The sequence below is a fragment of the Myotis nattereri genome (genome assembly GCF_964212035.1).
Source record: "Myotis nattereri genome assembly, chromosome: 2".
Classification (NCBI taxonomy): Eukaryota; Metazoa; Chordata; class Mammalia; order Chiroptera; family Vespertilionidae; genus Myotis; species Myotis nattereri.
The window spans coordinates 85,599,023-85,621,722 of record NC_138076.1 but is presented as its reverse complement, the minus strand read 5'-3'; the positions used below and the strand labels follow the sequence as shown (position 1 = coordinate 85,621,722).

Sequence of the window (22,700 nt, the reverse complement as noted above, 5' to 3'; positions counted from 1 at the left end):
TCCTTTGTAAAAATATTCACTATCCCATTTAAAAAATGATCCAGAGCCCATGTGAAAAAAAAAAAATAAAAGACTTAAGGAGTTGTAGCTAACACTGCAATCCATGTGAGTCGTCACCGTGCAATGACTTCCAAGAAGATCCTCAGGACCGGTGGCTGCATTCATCAAGGTGTGTGATGGTTCTTTCCTCCACTGGTCAGACCACAGCTGGAGTAATCTCATATATGAGGTTGATGAACCCAGAATGCATTCAGGAAATGGGGACTAGGAAGAAGACCCTCAAAGTTATGAGATGTGGGAAATAAGGGAAGTAGCATTCCCTTTATGCATCTTCTCACCCAAACCAGAACCTCTGACCTAATGCCAGACTCCTTAGCCTCCCTCAGTCTCTCTAGGGTCCCAGCTCTGTTCTTCAGTGTTCCCAGCTGGCCTCTGCAGCTCTCTGCACCAGCGCCCTTCCTCCTGGACTGCCCTGCTCACTTCAACCTCCTCATGGCTCTCAGGATGAGCTTTCTGTTGGTGTCACTCCCTGCTTGAAATCCTTAATGAATGCTCAATATTCAGCATCTAACTCAAGCCCACTGTTGTAGCCTTAGTTTGTTACCGACTATCCCCTTCACAAGCACCCTTGGGTCTGTCCAGGACACAAACCTAACAGGTCCTTCAATATGCCATCCACTTTCTTACCTCCGCACTTCAGCACACATGGTTTCCTCTGCATGGTGAACCAGGACAGACTCAACTCCAGCTAAAAAATGAAAAGAGAAACTGTTATCATGAATGCTAAAGTAACCCTGAGTATAAAACATTGCCCAGTAAGAAGACTCTCTGCCCTGCCTCAATTTCCCCCCTAAGTTGAATATTTACACTTACAGGGGAAAGGGGAGAGATGGCAGCCAATAGTTTCAACTTTATATCCTTCCAGCATCCTGAATTCAGAGGCAAGAGTCAGTTTCCTTTCCTAACAGGGGATCCTTGGGGGAAATCTCTGTGGGGCTAAGCTTTGGGCCTTCCCCGAGCCAATAACCATGGCCCCTGCAGGAGAGAGGGACAGGGCATCGTGCCTGGGACCCGCCAGGACCCTCTGCAGGGAAGGTGGTCCCCAAAGGAAAGAATGTTGGAATGACAGAACTATGTCCTCTCTCATGTGAGCCTTCCCTAACCTTCCCTGAAGGGTCAAGTGCTTCTTCCTAGGGCCTTCCAGAAGCTCTCATTAATATCTCCCTGCATGCGTTACCTTGCTGTATTTTTTTGGATTACATGCCTTTTCATCTAATGGGTATAAGTTCCTGGAGAGCAGAGATTTTGTTTGCACTGGTCATCTTCTCTCTGCTCTCCACAGTCACTCCCCACGCTTCTTCACCCTGCTGGCCCCGACTGGATGACATTACTGGGGCCCTGGGTCGGGATTGGCCAGTGGAGCTCATCACAGGAGATCAGAGAGAGAGAGAGAGATATCTTTATTCCTCTGGCTTCTTTCCTGCAGGGTTCCTGTGAGCTGGCGACAGGGTTTCTGGACAGAGGCAACAGTCCTGTCAGTGAGTCTGCTCCACATAGCTCTGGGTTCTGGAAACATCTCCTGTCCCTTGTGCCTTCCAACCTTGCTCTGCTATTCACAGCCCAGTCCTGTACTATCTGTTTAGGTTTCCCTATACCCTACCCATGCCAGATAAATAGCTCCTTTATTAAGCTCTCAGATTACCCAATTAGAGCGTGCCACCTGGTTCCTGCCAGGCCCCTGCCTAACACAGTGTTCTATTCATCTTTGTTTCCCCAGGATCCAAAACAGCGCCTTTCACACTAACGGCACTTACTAAATTCAGGAATTAAGGAGTGATTGAATATAGGCTGGATATAGGAGTGCTGAGCTCTGTGCGGAAAACCAACCAGGGGAGTAGCTTTCAAATTGTTCTTGGTCAGGACTCCTGGTAGGAAATTCGGGTCATATTGCAGTACTATGCACATACATATTCATATCTAACTAATGAGAAGTTTTGTGAAGTAATACTTTCCTTTACTATGTGCAATGCACTGTGATATTGTTTACTTAATTCTGCTCTGTTTCAACTTCAGATTTTCATTATGGTCCACTTAATTGATTTCATGGCCTGCAAAGTGGTTGAAATCCATGGCTTAAGAAGCACTGTCCCTGTGACCTTTAACATTCCCTCCATTCTGGAGAGTCTGTGGTTCCAATGGTAAAATTCCAAGGCATAACTAATGAGAATGTAATGATGTCACGGTGACGATGCATTTAACGGGAGTTTGCATCATTGCCTTGAAAAATCAAATGAAATTGCCTTTCAAGTTCCAGTTTTCAGAATTCTTATTCAGAGTTGGCCTTTCTTAGGTTTAGCCTAATTTAGAGGAGGGATGGATTAGAGCTCTCAAAACACACTGATGGCCCTGGCCTGTGTGGCTCAGTTGGTTGGCACATCATCCTGGGTAAGGGCACATACCTATAGGTTTTGGGTTTAAGTTTCTGGTTGGAGCCTGTATGAGAGGTAATCTCAATGTTTCTCTCTGACATCGATGTTTTTTCTCTCTCTCCCTTCTTCTAAAGTCAATGAATGTGTTCTTGGGTGAGGATTGAAATAAAAAACAAAACAAAACAAAACACTGGTGGACATGAGCAAGTATAAGTATCAGGCACGTAGTAGAGAGTGTGAAGGACCACAGGCCCAAGTGCTCCGGAGCAAGTCTGGAGAAAGCTAATCTCGGGTGCCTGCCTAAAGGTGCCTGGGCCTCTCTTCTCTGTCCCTGCTGCCACCAGCAATTCTTTCTCCTCCTCAGCAAAATGCCTTGTTACATGGAAAGTTTGACCAAGAGTAAACCTGGGCCTGCCTGTGTCACCAGAGGCTGATAGTCACTGGGGCCATGAAATCCATTTGTAATCGATATTGTCTCACTGTTTCAAACTCGGCCCAACTTTGGGGTCCTCTCCACCTCAAAAATTGTGTGATTCTATTTTAAAAAGTGAGTTTTATGTTCTCTAAAATGAACTCCCCTGCCCCCACATTCTCCGTCTGTCATTCTCCTGGTATCTGAACTGGAAGCCCAGTTAGAAGGGTTGAAGATGGTAATATTATTTAACTGAAATTCTGAATCAGATCCTCAAACCCCGTCTTCAACTAACTGGACATCAACTCCCTGCAAGGTTCCCGAGAGAGATGCATGTGACAAAGACAAGCCCAGATGGGTGGGTATGAGACCAGATAGGGCTCCAAAGTCATTCTTCCAAAAAATTCCTATCAGCGCCCATGATTGTCAAGCACAGAGGAGAGAACAGTGAACAAAACAGAAGATCTGCGCTGGTGAAGCTTATGTTTTGGTGGGGAGTCAGGAAAGAAACAAATAAACAAATATCTGGACATCAACACAGGAGCTGTGGTAAGTGCAGAAGGTAAGTCCATCACAGGCATGTGCCAGGCAGTGTGTATGTGCATGTATGTGTGTGTGCGTGTGTCCTTATGTAGGTGTGCATGTGTGTGCATGTGTGCATGTGCTCATAAGAACACTATTTTACTTTTTAAACATTTTATTTTTCAACTAGAGTTGACATTATATTAGTTTCAGGTGTGCAGCATAGAGATTAGATATTTATCTACCTTATAAGGTGATCACCCCATAAGTCTAGTGCTCATGGGAGCATTATTTTAGTTAGGAGTGCCCTTGAGGGCTCGTTGAGGAGTGGCGCTCGAGGGGAGAGCTGAGGGGATTTGAGTCAAGGAAACATCTGGGGAGAAGCATTCTGGTGAAAGCTCACAGGCCCTGAGACCATTAAGGAGGTTCTTTCCGCTGAGGGCAGAGGCAGGCCCAGGGCCTTGAACCACTGCGGCTGAGCAGCCTCCTCCCACTTCTGCCCCAGCCCGTGCCAAAGTGGGCCACCGTTTTGACACATGGACTCATCAATTTTCAAAATCATTTTTAATTTCGGTAAAATATACATCCCATAAATTTACCATCTTAACCATGTTTAAGTGTACAGTTCAGTGGCATTAAGCACCTTCACATTCCTGTGCAACCACCACCACCATCCATCCACAGAACTCATTTCACCTGGCAGGACGGAAATCTGTACCTGTTAAACAGCAATCCCCGGCTCCCCTTCCCAGGCCCTGGCAACCACCACTCCACTTCATCTCTAGGAATCTGACCATCCTGGGTCTCTCATGTAAGTGAAATCATACAAAATTTATCCTTTTGTGACCAGCTTATTTCACTCAGTATAATGTCCTCAAGGCTCACCCATGTGGCAGCAGGTGTCAGAATTCCCTTCCTGTGTAAGGTTGAGTAATAGTCCATTGCACATGCACACCACAATTTCTTTACCCATTCATTTGCCGAGGGACGCTGGGACGTTTCTCTCCCATGGCTATCATGAATAACGCTGCCTTGGACATGAGTATGCAAATATCTCTTTCAGTCCCTGCTTTCAGTTTTGGGGGCTATATACTCAGAAGTGGATCCACAGTTTTAGGTCACTTTCCCACTGAGTTGATTCACTGCCGTCTGCATGCCCCGCCCCCTGGACTGTGAGTTCCCGGTGGACAGAAGCCTGTGTTTGATGTTCCCACACCCGATGCTGTGGAAGCCACACAGTCTGTCCTCCAGAATAGTTTATTTATTTTTTAAAAATATGTTTTTACTGATTGATTGATTTTTTTTGAGAGAGAGAGAGAGAGAGAGAGAGAGAAAGGGAGAAGGATAGAGAGAGACACATCGGTGAGTGATCGGCTGCCTCCTGCATACCCCACACTGCACAGCCCACAACCTGGGCATGTGCCCTGATCAGGAATCAAACCAGTGACCTCTTGGTTCCTGGGTCAACACTCAACCATTGAGCCACACCGGCTGGGCTCAGAAGGGTTTATTAATGAGCAAATCTGGCTTGTTGCTGAGAGGAGGGTGAAGGGTGAATTGGACCTGTACCCTCTTGCATGTATTTTTATATATTGGGCTTCTCTGGTTTTGTTTGAAAGGAGAGCACTGCCCCTAAAATAAAAACTGATAAAATGCAATTTTCTGTGGAAAGGTTAGAAAGCCACCAGGGGTGAGTGACCTGGCAGGTGTCCGGAGGTAGTTAGTGGCCCTGCCAGGCTCTGAATCCAGGCTTCCCCGTTCTCTGCCACCATGGCCTTTGCCAGGAAAGGAAATTCTCTTCTGTTGTTTTCCTCATTGCCCCCTTCTGTCTCTGTCCCTTACCTGGAAGGTCAGAGCAGTGCTAAGGACAGAAGAGAGGGCAGCACCCCCACCAGACCTGGCCTGGGCTTGGGCGGCACCAGGTGGGGCAGCCCCACATGCAGCCAGCAGGGAGGGCTCCCTGTGCTTGAGTGTGCTTTCCCTTCCCACGAGCTGTGATCAAGGCGTGTCTCCCACTGAGGCACCTCAGGGCAGCCCTGCTGCGGCAGCTCGGCTGATCCCCAGATGCTCGGCAGGGGGGAGCTGACGAAGCTCCTCAAACCCAAGGCTGTTTCTCCCCAGGAGCTGGTCGGTGTCCTATCCACCTGCACTGGGCTGTGTGTGAGACAGAGAGAGGCCCGGGGTGTGTGGGGTGTGCGTATGTGAGAGTGTATGTGTGTGTGAATGTGTGTGAGAGAGAGGCCCAAAGTGTGGATTATGTATGTGTGAATGGGTGTGTATGAGTGTATATATGTGTGCGTGTGAGAGGCCCAAGCTGTGGAGTATTTGTCTGTGTATGAGTGTGTGTATAAGTGCGTATGTATGTGAGTGTGAGAGAGAGGTCCGAGGTGTGGAGTGTAAGTGTATGTGTGAGTGCTGTGTATGTGTGTGTGTGAGAGGTCCAAGGTGTGGGGTGTATGTGTGTGTGTGTGTGTGTGTGTGTGTGATAGAGAGAGAGGCCCAAGGTGTGGAGTGTGAGTGTGTGAATGTTGTGAGAGTGTGTGTCAGAGAGGCCTGAGGTGTGGTGTGTGAGTATGTGAGTGTGTGTGTGTGTGTAAGAGAGAGAGGCCTGAGGTGTGGTGTGTGAGTATGTGAGTGTGTGTGTGTGAGTGTGAGAGGTCTGAGGTGTGGTGTGTGTGTGTGTGTGTGTGAGTGTGAATGTGCGTATGTGTGACTGAGTGTATGTGTGTGTGTGAGTGTGTGAATGTGAGTCTGTGAGTGTGAGTGTGTGTGAGTGTGTGTGTGTGTATGAGTGTGTGTGTATGTGTGAGTGTGTGTGTATGTGTGTGTGTGTGTGAGTCTGTGAGTGTGTGAGTGTGTGTGAGTGTGTATGAGTGAGTGTGTGTGTGAGTGTGTGTGTGAGTGTGTGTGTGTATGAGTGTGAGTATGTGTGTGTGAGTGAGTGTGTGTGTGTGTGTGAGTGTGTGTGGCAGAGCAGAGGCAGCAAGAGAGAAGAATGTGATGCAGAGAAACAGAACCTTCCTCAGAGAGACTGGGAGTTAAATGATCTGAAAAGATGTTCGAGCAGTACCTGGCACCAGTAAGGGCCAAGTGGGTGGCTGTATTATTAGAGGCAGAAAGACAGAGAGTGGTGGATTCAGAGAGAGAGAGAGAGGGAGAGAGAGAGAGAGAGAGAGAGAGAGAGAGAGAGAGAGAGAGAGAAGTAGAGAGAGAGAAGTAGAGAGAGGGAGGGGGGTTGGAGGCGGGAGTCACTAGTCCTTGAAACTCCAGCAGTTGGACCAGAAGGTGGAACCTGGGCAGAGGCCCCTTGTCTGCTGATCTCCCATAAAGATGACTATGCGCACCTTCCTCCCTGCCGTATTCTTAAATTTAAATAATATAATTACACTGTGTACAGGAACATAATGTTCTGGGTCCCTTGAAGTTCCTCAGCACAGCACACAGAAAATCTGCCTGGCAACAGCCACTGAGCCAGGGACAGGGATGATGGGGTCTCTAGTGGCCACCGCTCTCCCTCTTAGCCCTCCCTGTCCTGCCTCCCCACCAAGCATTTGGGCTTCATCCCACCTCTGGCAGGAGGGGAACTGCTTCCCAGACGTGTAGGATTAAGGTGCGTGGGTCCCAGCAGCCTCAGCCCTGGGATGGGATGGGGAGGGTCCCTGTGCACCCTGAAAAGCTCCCCAGGGCAGCTCCCCCTCAGACCCTGGGGAGCACCGTCCTCCGGCGAAGTGGAGGTGTCCCCTCTGTGTGGCTCTGAAGGGACAAGGTGAATGGGGCCCCACGATGTCCATGCTGATTTACAACCCAGGCCTTCCCAGGGGGACTTTTTGGTTCGCATTTAAAAAGTGCTGTCTTGTTTGTGGATGGGACGGACCAGAGGCCTGCAGGAGGGTTCCTTCCCGGGGGGACACGGCCATCCTCAGAGCTGCCTCCTGCCCCGATGGCGGCACCACTTCTCTACCTCTGCACCAAGAAAACAGCGAAGAGCAGACCAGAGGACTGCCTGCATCTGCCCGATACTCCCGCCGGCTCAGAGCTCACTGAGAGGCGGTCAGCGAGAGGACATGAGCCGGCTACTCCGGAGAGGGAGAACTGGGGAGCCAGCTCCGCGGGGAGGGAAGGCATGTGCGGTCCAGCGAGGGACCGAGGGGGCGGGGCGCTGGGTGCCAACCACGGGCACACCTTGTCACAGAAATGACAAGGGACACCTTGTCACAGAAATGAACCTTCATCCTCCTCTCACTGTCCCCACCGCTCCCAGCGTATCCAGCCTGAAGATGCTTCGTGAAATGACAATAGTCAGGTGAGAAATGGGAAAAATAAACCCTTTTCTCATATGGAAGTATTACAAGTTTTGGAAATGGACACGTTTCTGCCATCCCTTCTAGAAACATTTCCCTGTGGGATGTGGTTCTGAGAGGGGAGAGGAGGTGTAACACGCAGCCCCAGTAACCTGGCCCTGGCAAAGCACACCTGGGATTTCATGCGGACAATAAATCGCTAAAATGTCAGAAAGTCCCCGGTCTCCCTCTGTTTGCTTCTCTCTTCCTTTCTTATCCTTCCCTCCTGTCCTCCCTCGCTGCCTCCTTTCGTCCCTCCCCTCCTTTCGTCTCTCTCCCTGTTGGCGTGCCCCCTCCCTGCACCCAGTTTTCCACGTGTTTGAATCTCCAGTGCTGCCTAACTGCCTGCGTGGCCTGTCTCCATTCCCTTCAGGAGCTACATGGGCGGTGGGAAGATAACATAATCAGAATGAAACTGGCCGTCAGTCAGCCTTTTAACAGGTACCAGTGGCCTCCCATAGCCCAGGTTAATTTTGAATCTTGCCTAAACTCCACCTCCAGGAATTGCTATAAATAACAATGAAAGCACTGACAACAGCAGGTATGTGAACTTTGAATGCTTTCTCCATCAGCTGGCGTGGATTGTGGTCACCCACCCTCACTTCCCAGGCTGGGCGTTCTTGCTGATGAGAGCATGGCGCTCTAAGAGAGCACCTGGTAGAGGGAGGATTTTGAATATGAAACATTTTTTTGGTTCAGTTCCCTCCTGTCCTAAGTAGCAATTATTATATTATTATATGATTGCCAACAATGATTACATATATAATTGTATACAGATATGTAATTATATAGATAATTGGTGTAGCATTTTACAGTTTTTTCCAAAGCAATGCCGCATGCATCATATCATTTGCTTCCCACAACAGGCCTGTGATGTCGGGTAGGGGTTCGGGGGAGGGGGCTGAGATATCTTTAAATTTCCAGGTGAGGAAATGAAGGTCCACAGGAAAAGTAATGAGCAGAAGCCAGGGCAGCAACCCAGTGGCTTGACTTCTGGCCTTGGGCTGGCTCTGCAGTTCTCTCGTGCCTTCCAAAGCGCCAGTCTCGCCGAAACTATGTACTCAGCAAGAGGCTATTACTTGACTCATCCATGCATTCCTTTCATGAATATTTTTGAGCTCCAGGCGTTATTCTTCCCCTTGGATATGCATGTACCAGTGAAAATAAAAAACAAAACCAGCTCTTTCTGCCAGCAGGGTCCGGCCTTGTCAAGGGCAGGGCCGGGGTGAAGAGCACAGGTCCGGGGCCAGTCTGCCCGGGCCAAATCCCAGCTCACCTGCCTCCCAGCGGCATGACCTCTGGGGAGTTTCCCAAACCTCCGTGTCTCAGTTTCCCCATCAGTAGGACGGGGATAATGACAGCTCCCACTGAGGGGCATTTTGTGAGGATTAAAGGAGTCGATACTCATAGGTGCCCGAATAGTGTCTGGCACCCAGAAAGCCTTGCATAAGTCTTAGTTGCAAGTGTAACCTACCTTGTAGGAGAAACACACGTGTGTGCTATTATAAAACGCTTACGAATGCTTTGCAGAAAGTGTAGGTGACGACTCTGTGCTCATTTCTTTCTGGCCTCTTCTCAGCAGTGACTGCTTGCCTTCTCTCACTGGTCTCCTCCCTCCAACCTGCTCCCACCAAGAAGGAATGAATAAAAATCTCATGGCCAATTTGAAAAATATTCATTTGGGCTTCTGTTCCAGAGCTTTCCGAAGCTCTGCTCAGAATTCACTGTGTCCCTAATGTAATACTTAAAGTGTGTATCTGCCAACAAAGTAAGATAAAACATAAGTCTTTGTTTATAGATTTGTGTATTGGGGACTTTCAATATGTCAGCAACATAGCCTATGCCTCTGTTTTGATAAAAGGCATTTTGAACATTGAAGGCCAAAACTCCCTAGTAAAGACTCTAGTAAAGAGCTCGACTCCCCTGCTCTCTCCCTGCCCACGGTTTCCTTTGCTTTGTCTTTCAGCCCCGCCTCCCCCCCCCCCCCGCCCCCCCACTCCCCACTCATACAGGGCCCTGGACACCCTTTGTATTCATCCCAAAAGATCTCCTGGAAGCTCTGCTAAGGCGGAACAATGACCTGTATCACTATTATTATGTAAATTCTAAATTTCTTCTTAGAGTCTGCTTTCTGCCATGATCAAGGAACAAGGAGTTTGCAGAAGCGGAAACCTTTCCAACTTAGTCCAAGGTTTCTTGAGATGAGGGCCTGTGCATGGACCCACGGCTAGGGTGCTGTATGTCCGGATTTGCCCAGGACAGGCACAGTTTATGTTTGGTGTCCTGGTATAATTAGTAATAGTACCTACTTCATATTTATAAGTATCCCAGCTTGCATGATAAATCACATGGTTGCCTAGCATGGCCCACAGCAAACGGTCTCTGAGATGCCACTGTGAGCTGCTCATGGGTGAGCTCTAAAGGCCCGAGGGGTGCCATGAGATTAAGACCCTAAGAAAAGGTGACAGTTAGAAAGTTGACCACAGCTAAACACTGAATGTTACAATCACACAACATGCTAAAAACACAGTTAGAAATGTGGAAGAAACAGCTCACCAGATACCCACGTGCACCCTGACATCTCCCATTTCCCTGGCAGATATATGGGGCCGCGCAACTAGAGTTGGCCAATACAGTGGTGAGTGGAAGTGAAGTGTCCCTCCTGCACCTCTCTCTCTCTCTCTCTCTCTCTCTCTCTCTCTCTCTCTCTACCTACCCCTCTCCTCCCCCTGTGGTGACTTTGTGCTGTGATGGCAGCATAACCCTCCCCAAACTGCCTCTGACTTGTGTGAGAAGTAGAGCGCATTGTTCTAAGTGCTGAGCCTTTTGTTGCTGCTCAGCACAGCAGTATCCTGATCCCTGCAGAGAGGACCATACAGGCCCCTCTGTGAGGAGCAGTATATAAAACGACCTGCATGTTCCCTCTTAAGTCACAGGGATACAGGGGTCTTTCTTGGCTCTGCTCTAATCATGCTGCTTAAAACCCCATCTACCCTCCCAGTTACCATCACGTTATCTTCATTTTTCTTCACAGTACGTATTGACATATTTATGTGTTATTATGTATCCCCCATTAGAATGTAAGTCCCCTGAAGGCAGGGACTTGTGCCTTAAAACAGGGCCTGGCACATAGTAGGCACTTACTGTATAATTTTAAAAAATGAATTGTGGACTGAGAATTCTGTATGTAATGATCTTCTCTGAGATGCAAGAAGGTAATAAAGGAATTAAATGCTTAAAATGAAGCAATGAAGGAGTGGAGACAAATCAAAGACATAAACTTTTCAAGGGGTTTTCAACCTATTTGTGAGACAAAATATAGAGGCATGAAACAAATAGGGAGCAAAACTCCAGCTACAAAACAGTTAATTAAGCGCTAAGGGTACCTGTCGGTGTGAGGCATGAAGGGGAAGAGGCCCGCACAGGCAGCTAACCATGGACAACTCTCTGAGCAAACAGGTTCGGCACTGGACCCAGAGCAGTGGTTCTCAAACTTGTGTTTGCACAGGAATCACCTGGCGAGCTTTTAAAGCCCAGACTGCTGGGCCACAACCCCAGAGTGTTTGGGTGAAGGACTGAGGACTTGCAGTTCTCACAAGTTCCCAGGTGATGCTGAGGAGGCTGCAGGAAAGGGGAACCACAATGTGAGAACCGCTGCTCCGGGGCAGGGGTTGGCAAACCATGGTTCTGCAAGACCCATTGTTTTAAAAAATAAGGTTTTATTGGCACATAGCTTGTCCATTCCTTAATGCACTATCTATGTCTGCTTTCAAGCTAGTAACAGTGTAGTTGAGTAGTCTCAAGGCCATCTGGCCCACAAAGCCTAAAATATTTCCTATCTGATTTTCAACGGAAGAAGTTGACTAACTCCTGAGAGGAAGCCAGACCCAGGGCTGGCAGAGAAAGCCACAGCACTTGAATCTTTCCAAGGAGGGTCTTGTGGCGGAGAGCTATCACCATGCAGCTGAAGCCTGGTGATGACTGTGTACCGTAAAGGACAGCACCCACATGACATTTTGTCTCCCAAGCTCTGGGGACCAAGTGTGGAATAACTGCAGAAATAATACATTCAAGTATCCGTGTGTCTGGCCAGGATGAGAAATGTGCGAAGGGCAGCCTACATGTCTGTGTGCATGTTTCCTTCCCTTCCGACCCAGCGAGCACATCTGCCCGCGTGCTGGCCTTCCCAGAAGCGGCTCGGGCTCTGTAAGTACGCCTTGGAGGGCAGGGGCCTGGCAAAGCGCTCAGCCTTCCCACCACGCACTCTTCCCTCAGACAGAACTCTCAGTCAAGTAGTGAGCACCCTGTGCCCTGGTCTGTGGTCTACGTGGGACGACACATACATACAACCTAGAGCAAAACAAGACGTAGTGTCTCGTTGTCGCTGAGCTCTGTGGAGCACCCCAAGTGCTTACAATTTCAGAGGGAGAAATTCCTGTGGATCAGAGCTGGTGCAGTGTTAGTCTTGGGGGTATTACCTCTGGGCCCCTGGTTTGATTTCATGAAAATGGTGAATTGGTTTTCAAATGCTAATTGGTGGATGGGCAGCATCAAAATCATCTGGATGAATATTTACATATGCCCATCATTCATAGAAAGTTTAAGTTTTAGCAGATTCCTGCTTTTAACACACCTACTCCCATCCCACATGATTGTGGTGCACAGCACATCAATGCTGACAAATGGAATCTGGTGTTTATTTCCCACTGTTTCAGTGGGTTTAGGGGGTGCTAGTGCTGTCTCTGCAGGATCTGCCAATGCCCCTTAACTCCCCAAAGAAGTGGCTTGTGTGCCACTGGGGCGCTGCTTGGCTGTGGCTGAGATGCGGTGTCAGGCTCTCGTCAGGATTCAAACTTTCTGATCTTATGAGCTGTTTCTCTGTCTCTCACTATGGACTTGGTTTTCCCCTGAAAAGCAGTATTTTTCAATCTATGGGTTAGAACCTAGTCATGTGTTATTAAATCATTTGAGCAGGGTGCAACCAGCATTAAAGAAAATAAACTAAGAAAAATATCAGAGTGCATGACATGTGTTAAGGATAAGTGTTAGCTGTGAAACTTGCTGTGGGTGGGTTGTGCACAGTTGCTGTGTGTTCCTTACTATGTGCCTTGCCAAAGGATGTTTGCAAGTCTCTGCGGCGCCACATCAAGCAACTGTGACCCTAATTTACTCAGGGCAGCTCCTGTCTCTTCTTGCAGAAGACTGATAGAGGAAGTCACCAGGGAGGGCAGACTGTCATACATCAGTATTTCAGGGAGGCCACCTGGAAGCGAATAGAAAACCCATCTGTGGTTGATCACATAGCCTGGGGAGACAAGTCAATCACAGGATGTTTTAGGAATGGCAGCTGACTCAGCCCAGTACACCTGTCATGTGGGGAAAGCAGAAGTTATCTGGAGCCCAACCTGACCAAATTTCAGTTTCCCTTTCCCTGAAATGGGGACAATCTCCCTACTATTACTGCTTGGAAAGACCAAATTAGGGAAAGGGGGCAGACCCTATTCAATAAGGATGAACCACAAAGCTCAGGCTCAGCCGTGGCCGTTCCTGGGTGTGGTAGGTGTATGTTGGCATTAGGGGAAGGCCCATGCTCAGAATCAGCGACGACATATGTGGGAGCACAGACCAGGAAAACCTATGTCAAGGGGCCTTTCTTCTTCTGACCTCTTGGCGGGCAGCCGCGGGGTCTGATCATTCATAGTGCGCTGGTCTCACTCAGTGACCTAGAGCAGCTTAGCCAGACAGAGCCAACATGAAGAGGAGACCAGCTCGAAGAGCATGTATTGTGTGCAGCTTCAAGTGGTGGGAAATGATTTTTGCCACCTTGGGAGGGGCTCAGGGGGTGGGAGCAGTGGGGGGCCCAAAGGTGGTGGTAGTGCCCCAGGGCTGGTCATTTTGGACCAGCCCTGCTACCCTCTCTTCTCAGTAAGAAAGAAAAAGGCAGGAGGATGGGAGAAAAGAAAGCCTTAAAAAGTATCACTAAAGGGTCTGGGGTGAAAGGCTCCAGAAGACAGGAAAGCCTTGCCCTCTATTTGCAGTGTTCCTCTTACAACAAAGCCTCTTAAATTGTTGAGAGAGGTCCTGGCCACTTCTACCACTTCCATTTTTAAAGTTCTCACAGTATTATAGGATAAAAAAATTGCCAAGAATGCAAGGATGGAATTAAAAAAACCCCAACAAAGGCCTGTTTAAATTTGCATGGTGAACATCTTTAATCTGTCGGAGATCTGCAGCTGTCCCTGACTTCCTAGGTGACATCAGAAGTCTCACTGAAAAGGCAGGCCAAATCCTGTGCCCGTCTCCAGGACGGACTTTGCTAAGAGCAAGCTTTGGTGCCTTCACTGCTCGGGGATGGGACAAGACTCATTTCATCTTTATCTGTGCTTTCTCAAGATGGTGATCCTCAAAAGTTAGAGTGCAGAAGCCACTCCCAGGCTGGTACCGAACGTCGATTCTTAGACCCACCTGCGGCGATTTGGGTTTAGCTGGCTTGAGGTGAAACCCAAGAACCTGCAGTTTGCAATGCATCTCCCCACTTCCTACATGCTGAGATGGCCACGCAGGAGGACCACTCGTGGAGATGCAGTGGGAAAACTGGCCAGGGAGAGGTGGTCTCCCCCACAAGCCCTGGGCCTCACCTACCCATCCTCCCAGCTGACCACCCAGAGTGCAGCACACTCCTGCCTGCCCCGTGCTCTGTGTCAGGGTAGGGCCTGGCCTGAGGTTGGACAGTTTTCACAAAGAGGCCTCAAACATCTGCTTCTTGCCAAACTCTGAGGCAGACCACAGGGATAGCGGTAATTGGGACCTTAACACACATTGGAGGTGCCTTTTCTAGAATGAGAAAAAGAACAACAACAAAAATCCAAACGACAGAGGTAGGGGGAGAGAACTGTTAAATGTGTGGAAAACCCAAGATCATTAGAGCCATTGAGGGCTTCCTTTCAGGCAAAGACTTTGAGGTTTGCCCAGCATCTTGCTGGATAAATCTAGCTCTGGTTCCGGGTCACAAATTTCTCGACACTTTCCCAATTGCATAATCAAATTCCCCACCTCTTGCCCCTAACCCTCATGGAGCTATTCTGACATCATCTTTACTTATTTTTCTCACGGTAACCAACACATGACATAAGGTTGAACAAAGACATTTATTTATAAAACCAGTTCCCAGGGGAGGAGAGATTGTATCCATAGAACATAAGCCGGTGATCATTCAGAGTGCCACATGCAAGCATTCCCGAACCAAAGAGAGCACTGCGGCAGGCACCTGGGAGCTGCCCATCCTGCCAATAGAAAAGCAAGCGTCTTTTCCGCTCCAGAGCACGGATGTACCAAGATGTCCTGCGAGAAGGCAATGTGGTCTGACATCCACGATGAAGTGATCAGGGAATAACTGCAGATCCTTTTTTTTTTCCCTATTCTGTGTGGCCTGCTCACTTCCCAGATACCCAGCTAAGAGCTTAAGAGGTCCTCCACCCTCCAGCGGAAGGGGCAGTGTCATATCCCGGGCCTCCTCACATGCCCATCCTTATGCTCTGAATGATCTGGAAGATAGCTGAAAGAGGAAAACAAAACAGCTCAGACACCAGGCAACACACAGCTGGAAACCCAACCCACAGAGCCTGCCTTGGTGACCCTGGGCCCTTGACACGTTAGCGCACAGCTGATTAGATATTTCCTCACAAGGAGTTAAGTTAACAAAAGGTCAGTGAACTTCTCTAAAAAACAGCCTTGTTGCGTCTGTTGATGGATGCCTGGGGATTTATAGATAACCTGCTAATGCCTTCACCAGGAGTGAAGGGCAGAAGTCCCCCAGGGGCTGAGAGATCTGGTCCCCTTTCTTAGAACATCTGCTCTGCTGGGGGCGGGGCTCCCTTTCCTGCAGGCGCTGTATGCATTTAACAGGCTCCTGAGGCCGCCTTTTCCAAATGGCTGTGCCCTGGAAAGCAAGCAGCCCTGAGCTGGGCAGAAAGGCCGGTGCTTAGAGCAGAGGCAGGAAGCCGAGTCCCTGGCTGCCACAGCCCTTGATGCAAGCAAATCTTTTGCCGTCCGGAACTTTCTGAACTGTGGCTCTCTCATCGAGAGCACCCCTGACCTTCTCAGGGCTCAGTCTTCACTACATGGGCCTCCTCGTGAGACACTGAGGGGTGCGGAGCCCGTAAACCCCACAGAGCGTTCCCAGGACCTGCACTTGTTTTGGTCAGAGCTGGTTACATAGCTGGGTGCAGCTATTGGGTTGAAAGGTGTCCCAGGAAAAGAAGGCCCAGCTGCTTTGTTAAACCCTGCTCAGTAGGCGATATTGGCTAATCCGATGAAGGCAATGATAGCAGCATCTACCTCACAGTGATGGGTTTTATTTTTGAGGGGACACTGAGTATCATCTCATTTAATGTGTAAAACAGTAAACACTGAGCTCTCCGGGGTCTTGCCCCTTCTCTCCTTCCTAGTCATCCTGGAATACAGCCAGGAAGGCAGCTTCCTAAGTGACAGTAGTGACGCAGAGCCCTCAGGAACAAGGCACTTGGCATTTCATCACCCAGTGTTAGTGAGCACATGCCATCTGCCAGGCACTGTGCTTTGGGGTCCACAGGTGAACAATGCAGACGGCCCGCCCTGGCAAGCTTTGCTGAGCAGCTAGGTTTGAAGGGTAGAGCACTAATGTGTTTTATTCTAAAAAAAAACCCAACTAATTCTGCACACATCATCACTGCTTTCCTACATCAGATATGTGCTATAAAGCAAACATGATTTAATGCTAACTTTTCATTAATGCTCAGTGTGGCCACAATGTGAAACAGTCATCACGCAGACTGCTGTACTCCTGTGACGGAGAGTGCACTAAGGCGCTCTGGACGGCTGTATTCTGGGTTCTCATTTCTGCTTCTTAACGTTTTTTTGCCTCAGTTGTTACTGTCTGGGGAGTTACTGTGATCCGCAGTGGGCTTTCCTCCGGTGTGCTGCTGTGGACTAAGCTGAGAACAAAGGCTGTTAGAACCATGTGTAGAATTGAGCAAACCCGTCTGTGTGACCATGGCAGGAGCTCCTCTCTGGATACCGTAAGTGAGCTCATTCACAACTTGTGATCTTTAATTCTGGTTGCACAAGCAGTGTTCTTTTATTTTTTATTTTTTTTTTCCGGGGGTGGAGGGGCTTGACAGAAGAAATTGCTAGATGCACGAGAAAGTACCTTACCGAACTATATAAGTTGGCAGAAATAGTTAATGTATTTGTCCTCCCCTCTCAAGGCTGACGAAGAATAAAAATTAAATAAGCATTTGGTATTCCAGCTCAAGAGGAGTGCTGGGAGGCAGCTGTATAGTCAACACTGGGGAAAAAATATTTACATCTACCATGCCTCAGGCTTGATAGTGAGGATGGGAAAACGTCCCTAACCTTGACAAAGTTACTGTAGAGTGAAATGTCAGGGCCAGGTAGAACTGGGTGTGAATTCCAGTTCTTCACTGAATAACCGAGTGACCAGACAGATAATTTAACCTCTTCAAGCCCATTTCCTCTTCTGTAAAATGAGGACCATGGTACTTGCAGGATTGTTACAGAATTAAGCAATTTGACATACACAGAGGCTCCTCATACATCCAGGATTTGATGTGTGGGAGGCATAGCTATTATAGCCACTATTACTATTATTACAAAAATGACACTTCTTCTCCATGTATGAGCATGAAGACCAGAGCTACAGAACTACCTGCCACTCTCCAGAGGTGTGAACTTTGGGAAATTACTAAACAGTTCTGAGCCCTGATTTCTGTATTTGTAAAGTCAATAATAGTATGTGCCTCACAGGATTACAAGGAATCTACAGAATGACATAAGTAAAAGATCTGTTCATAATAGATGCTCAAAAATGTTCTTTCTCCCTTAATTTTATCTTTAGACAAGAAATCATTTCAGCAGGACTTATATAAACAAATAGGAGGCAGTCTGTTCCATTAGTCCATCAGAACTCATTAGGTTAATTCATGACTTCAGAAGTGCTAGGTAATGATAAAATCTCTCAATTCTTTTTAAGAAACTGCTGCAAATTTATCTAAACAATCAGAAAAACTTGCTTGCCCTAGAGTAGCTGCAACACATATTAAAACAACCTACCTATTTCTGAGTCTGTTTCAAAACCTAAAGATTATTCCTAAATCCTAACTGAGCCCATGTAAAAACCGATGGTCCTTAACGTGTTTATGTGTGACCCTTTAAAACTGAACCCTCTTGGAGAAATTACTTTGAAGAGTCTATTTTAAGTTCATCATTTGCTTCCACATCTAAGGTAATGAAGAGATGGTTGTGTTCATTACTCCTTTTTCAGCTGTATCAATGTGTTTAAGAAGCCTTCAACATCCTACACTAATTACATTAATTGTAATTCTGTGTGCCTGCCAATAATGACCCGCAGACTAACCCCGGCCTTCCACATGCTGACTTTCCGGGCGGTGAACAGGAAGGGAGCCAACAGAGCTTTCAAAGTGGGAAAGGAAGTGGGGAGTCTAGACCCTGACAAGTTAATAACTTAGTGGGTGAACAAAGCTGAGAAAACAGCAGAGTGGGCTGCAGGAAAGGGGCTGTGGCAGGCAAGACAGCGGGGAGCAGAGATGCCAAGAAAGGGAGGGACAGCAGGCATTCCAAGTCAGAGGATGGTCACAGAGGTTCAGAGACATTCAGGCTAGAGCAGAATCTAGAGAATCTGAGTCTCTACACTCTCCCACCTGTGTTTAGGATCCTGGTCACATCTTTCTTTTATTCCACCATCCCCTTTCAATGAAATCCTAAGGTTTTAACATGCAAGAACCACTCACACTGAAAAAATCAAACAAACTAGAACAATCCTCCTGACTCCACATCTCTTCCCTGGTCACCATTGCTGAGCACTCCCTCCTTGAAACTCTTTCTTCCCTTGGCCTCTTTGACACTGTCTTCTCCTGGTTTCTAGTTTCCCCCTTCTCTTTGGCTCTATATGCTAAATGTATTTTATGGGTTCATCCTAACTCCACCTGACCAGTAAACAAGAATGCTGAGGTTCCGCAATGAGCATTCTGGCTTTCTCCTCTTCATTACATTCTTTCTCCCTGAATGATCTCAGCCTGGCCCACAATTTCAGTTGCCACTTAGCTTTGGATGACTCATTCACCTGTGTGCATTGCCAGCCCTGATGTTTCCTCTAACTCTAGACTAGAGCCACACCTTTTACCATCTAATTGATACCTATTCTTAGGTATTCAAAGGCACATCAAACTCAACAGGACCTTCTCATGATCTCTTCCCACTGTCAATTTTGGCATCATTTATCCTCCATCTCACATATAAAACAAAATGCCAGAGTCAACCTTAACATCTCCAATCGATAACCAAGACCTGCGGACTTTACCTACGAAATTTGTGATTATGCATCCTTCCCTCCATCCCTCCAGAAACCTCCTTTGTCCAAGTGACCACCATTTTTCTCCAGGTGCCTATGGTGACCTCCAAAACTGGTCTCTTCCTGCAACTCTTCAATCCTTTCTCCATTCTCTAGACTTATTCTTTAAATGAAAACAAACAGGATTATGTCATCCCTGTGTTTAAAAGCACAGCATAAGCTTCCTATTGCCCAATCCTTGATGAGGCCTCCATGACCTGTGCATCCTGGCTCCTGTAAACCTATCTGGGCTCATCTTTTATCACTCTTCTCCTCTCTTGAATAATCCCTTATGCTTTCAAATTTCTCTGCTCTTACTACAGGGCTTTTACACATGCCATTCTTTCTATGTGAAATACTTTCCCCACCCCACCCTATTGCCTAGTGTTCCTTCATAATTCAAAAGTTATATCTTCAGAGAAGCCTCATTTGATCATCTGGAGCACGAATTTTTCAAACTTGAGTGTGTATCCTGATCTCCTGAGGACATATGAAAACACAGGTGCTGGGCCCCACCCCCAGAGTTTTTAATCCAGTAGATCTGGGGGTGGGAAATGAGAATGTGGTTTTCTAATTAGTTTCTAGGTGAGGCTAAGGCTGTCGGCCTAAGGACACACTTAGCCAGAGTAGACTAGCCTTTTGTATTACATGCTTTCACAGCCCTACATGCCTCTCCTTCACACACTTTCATGGCTGAAATTTTACATGTTTTAGCATAATTACTTGGTTGACTCCTCTTGCCTCCCCACCAGGCAGTAGCTATAGGAGAACAGGGATCTTGGATGATTTTGCTCATGATTTTACCCCGGAGCCTAGCTCAGCACTGGGCACACAGTAGCCCCTCAGTAAATATTTACTAAAGGAATGAAAGGTGAATGATTACAAAAGGTATGGAGAAAGATACACCTTAAAAACCTTAAATAGTCATTTTGCAAACCAAGCATCAGCATCAAATAGATACTTTTACATTCAAATTCCTAAGAATCAGTCCTTGGATAGGAAGTTAAGTCATGACAGACCAATAACCTTTTAAGCCCCGGGACTGTATCATCTTATGCTGGGGACTGACCTACCCTAGCTAATTGGGAGTGCCAGAAGGACACAGGGCTGAAAGAAGTGGATCTTCTAGGAAACTGTCAGAAAGCTAGACAACAGGAGGCTTCAGAAAGCCACTTTTATTGAAAATAAATACTTGACAAGAGAGATCAAGGACGTTTCTGACAAGAGACGTTAAGGCAGGCCAGAGGAACATCTGTTAGGAGTATAAGATAACTCTAGAAATCACACAACTTGATCATTTTTTCATTAAAAAAATTGCTGTAAGAGAAGTATGAATCTTGAGAGAGACAAGTAGTAATGTTAGGAGACAAGACATTGCAAAGGTGGTCTGTTAAGTTCTCTAAAAGAATCAGGAAAAAGAAAGTCAAAAGCAAAGCACCATTTTCTGATAGCATTTCCTGGTGATTTCCCCAGAGATGGCGATGAGAGAAAAGAGAGAGAGATGCCAGGGACAGGTAAAGGCAGGAAGACATTGTTAAAAGGAGGGATATTATTAGCAAAGAAGGTGATGCCCTGTCTCCACACTGAAATAGCAGACAGAAACTCTCCTCTGAGAAGGAGACCACACACAAACCCAAATGCTCCACGGGCACAGGGCAGAGGGTGGCACACAACAATGGAGGCCACAAGTCACCTTGTGAGAGCCAATGGCTGATGAGATCTTTCCAGATTGTCCATCTCAGATCTTGAGGCAGGAGTTCCAGAGTAGATGCATGTCTTCCATCTTTCCTCTGTGGTGAAATAGAAGGGCTTCTCTGGGCTGCTCTGTTTCTCAAACATCGCACTTGCCAGTCTCTGGAGAGACTCCCTCTGGGTGTCACCAGTTCAGGAATGTTCTGGTAGTCTCCAGGAAAGGCCAGTGTTTATGTGGTTGACCTGGTGAATTCAAATATGTCCCTGAGCACATGTCCAGGAAAAGGTAAGGTGATGAGTGCCCGGTGGCCCAGTCCAAAAGCAGCCATGACTTGATATAGGCGTTATCCATCTGGGAGCAGACCCAGGATGGCTGCACAGCTGGAATCTCTGGACAGTGCACCTTTTCTGGCAGGGAAAGTAGAAGATGTCTCAACAGGGGTTATTTTCAAGACACAATCATATGCTAAAGGCTTAAAGTTGGTGGAAACCTTCTGCTCCACAGTGCTTTTGGGGACATGGAAGAGAGAAGGAATGCAGGGTAACAGAAAGCAGTTGGGTTTGAAGTTTAGGTTTGGGTACTAGCTCTATCACTTTTTAACATGGGATGCTGGCTGATTTCCTCTGTGAGCCTCAGTGTTGTGAGTACCACGGCTTCTTTGTAGGGATTGTGTGACTAGAAGGGAGAATGTATGTGTAGAGCCTGGCATTATAATAAGGACTCAAGCAATGGCAGCCAAAATAGTTATGTGAACAGATCCTGCTCGCCCCCATAGTCTAGGTACAAAGAGTTCTTTCTGGAAATAGAGAAGAGGCCCTAGCTTCTCTTGCAGAGGTGATACCACTGACCTCTGGTCGACAAGCCTTGCCCTCTACCTGGCCAGGCGGGAGCTGGGGCCCATGCAGCTTCCTCAGCATCACGGGGCTGTGCTCCGCCAACACAGGTGTTCTCATCATCACAAAGCAAAGTCACCAGAAAGGTCAAAATGGTATCGTTCTTTCCTTGTAAGCACTCAGAATCTTGGTCAGAACTTTGCCCAGGAGGTCAAGAGCTGAGGAGACAGGGTGACTAAGGACCATCAACATAATGACAATAACAACAAACATTTATAAAACTATTACCTTGACTGGACAAGCATTAACCCTCGGGATTCGTTTTCATGAGGATCTTAGGAGTCAGGAACCAGCCCTAAGCCTTTTAAGAATGGGAGAACTGAGGCTTAGAGTGGGCATCAGTAACCTGGACAATGCCACACAGCTAGTAGGCAGCAAACCCAGGTTTCAAACCCAGGGAAGTTGGCCCTGGAGCTGGCACACACATGATTTAGTCCTTTCCCTCCTCCACATCCTTAATAAAAACCTCCAGTCCTAGGAATGGTGGGTGCCAGTCCTTCCAGGAATGGAGAGGTCCTTAGTGCATCTATAAAGAGAGCCAGGTGGATGACCTGAAACATGGGGCTGAGAGAATCGGAGTTCAGGCCCATCTAAGAACATCTCAGGGAATCACTTCTTCCTATCTCTTCTGAATAGGTTGCCCTGAAAAATCAGACCTACCTGTGACACTATCTACCCCCCACCCCGCCCCATCACTGTGGGTAGAGTCCCTGGAGGATACAGGAGAGGAGTACTGACAGTTTGTGAACTGACAGACAAAAGGAATGTCCCTGCCCAGAAACAGTGCAGCTACTTACAACTGATGGTGTCAAATACACCTAGTGGGCTCTTGGCTGAAAGATACTAACTCTGTACCGCAGAGGCCAGCTCTGGGCCAGACACAATTTCCTATGTGATGGGCAAAGAGGGTCCAGCTGGATATTCCTTTCTGGGAATGAAAACAAATCAGAATATACAGCAACACAGGAGGTACCCCCATACACACACGCATAAACACGCAACAC

At 47.6% G+C, this 22,700-nt stretch overlaps 1 protein-coding gene across 5 annotated transcripts in view; it reads right to left on the bottom strand.

Annotated features, from left to right (window-relative positions):
- SERP2 (stress associated endoplasmic reticulum protein family member 2) overlaps positions 1-22,700 on the bottom strand; it is a 37,591-nt gene that overhangs the window by 1,800 nt on the left and 13,091 nt on the right. For 4 of the 5 annotated variants that reach the window (XM_081082759.1, XM_081082758.1, XM_081082761.1 and 1 more), the window contains one exon: positions 14,840-15,258. In XM_081082759.1, the coding sequence (XP_080938885.1) occupies positions 15,218-15,258 (41 nt within the window). In that variant the 3' untranslated portion in view covers positions 14,840-15,217. Of the gene's footprint in view, positions 1-687; positions 749-14,839; positions 15,259-22,700 lie in introns of those variants that run through there. The other variant, XM_081082760.1, reaches the window with a different exon arrangement.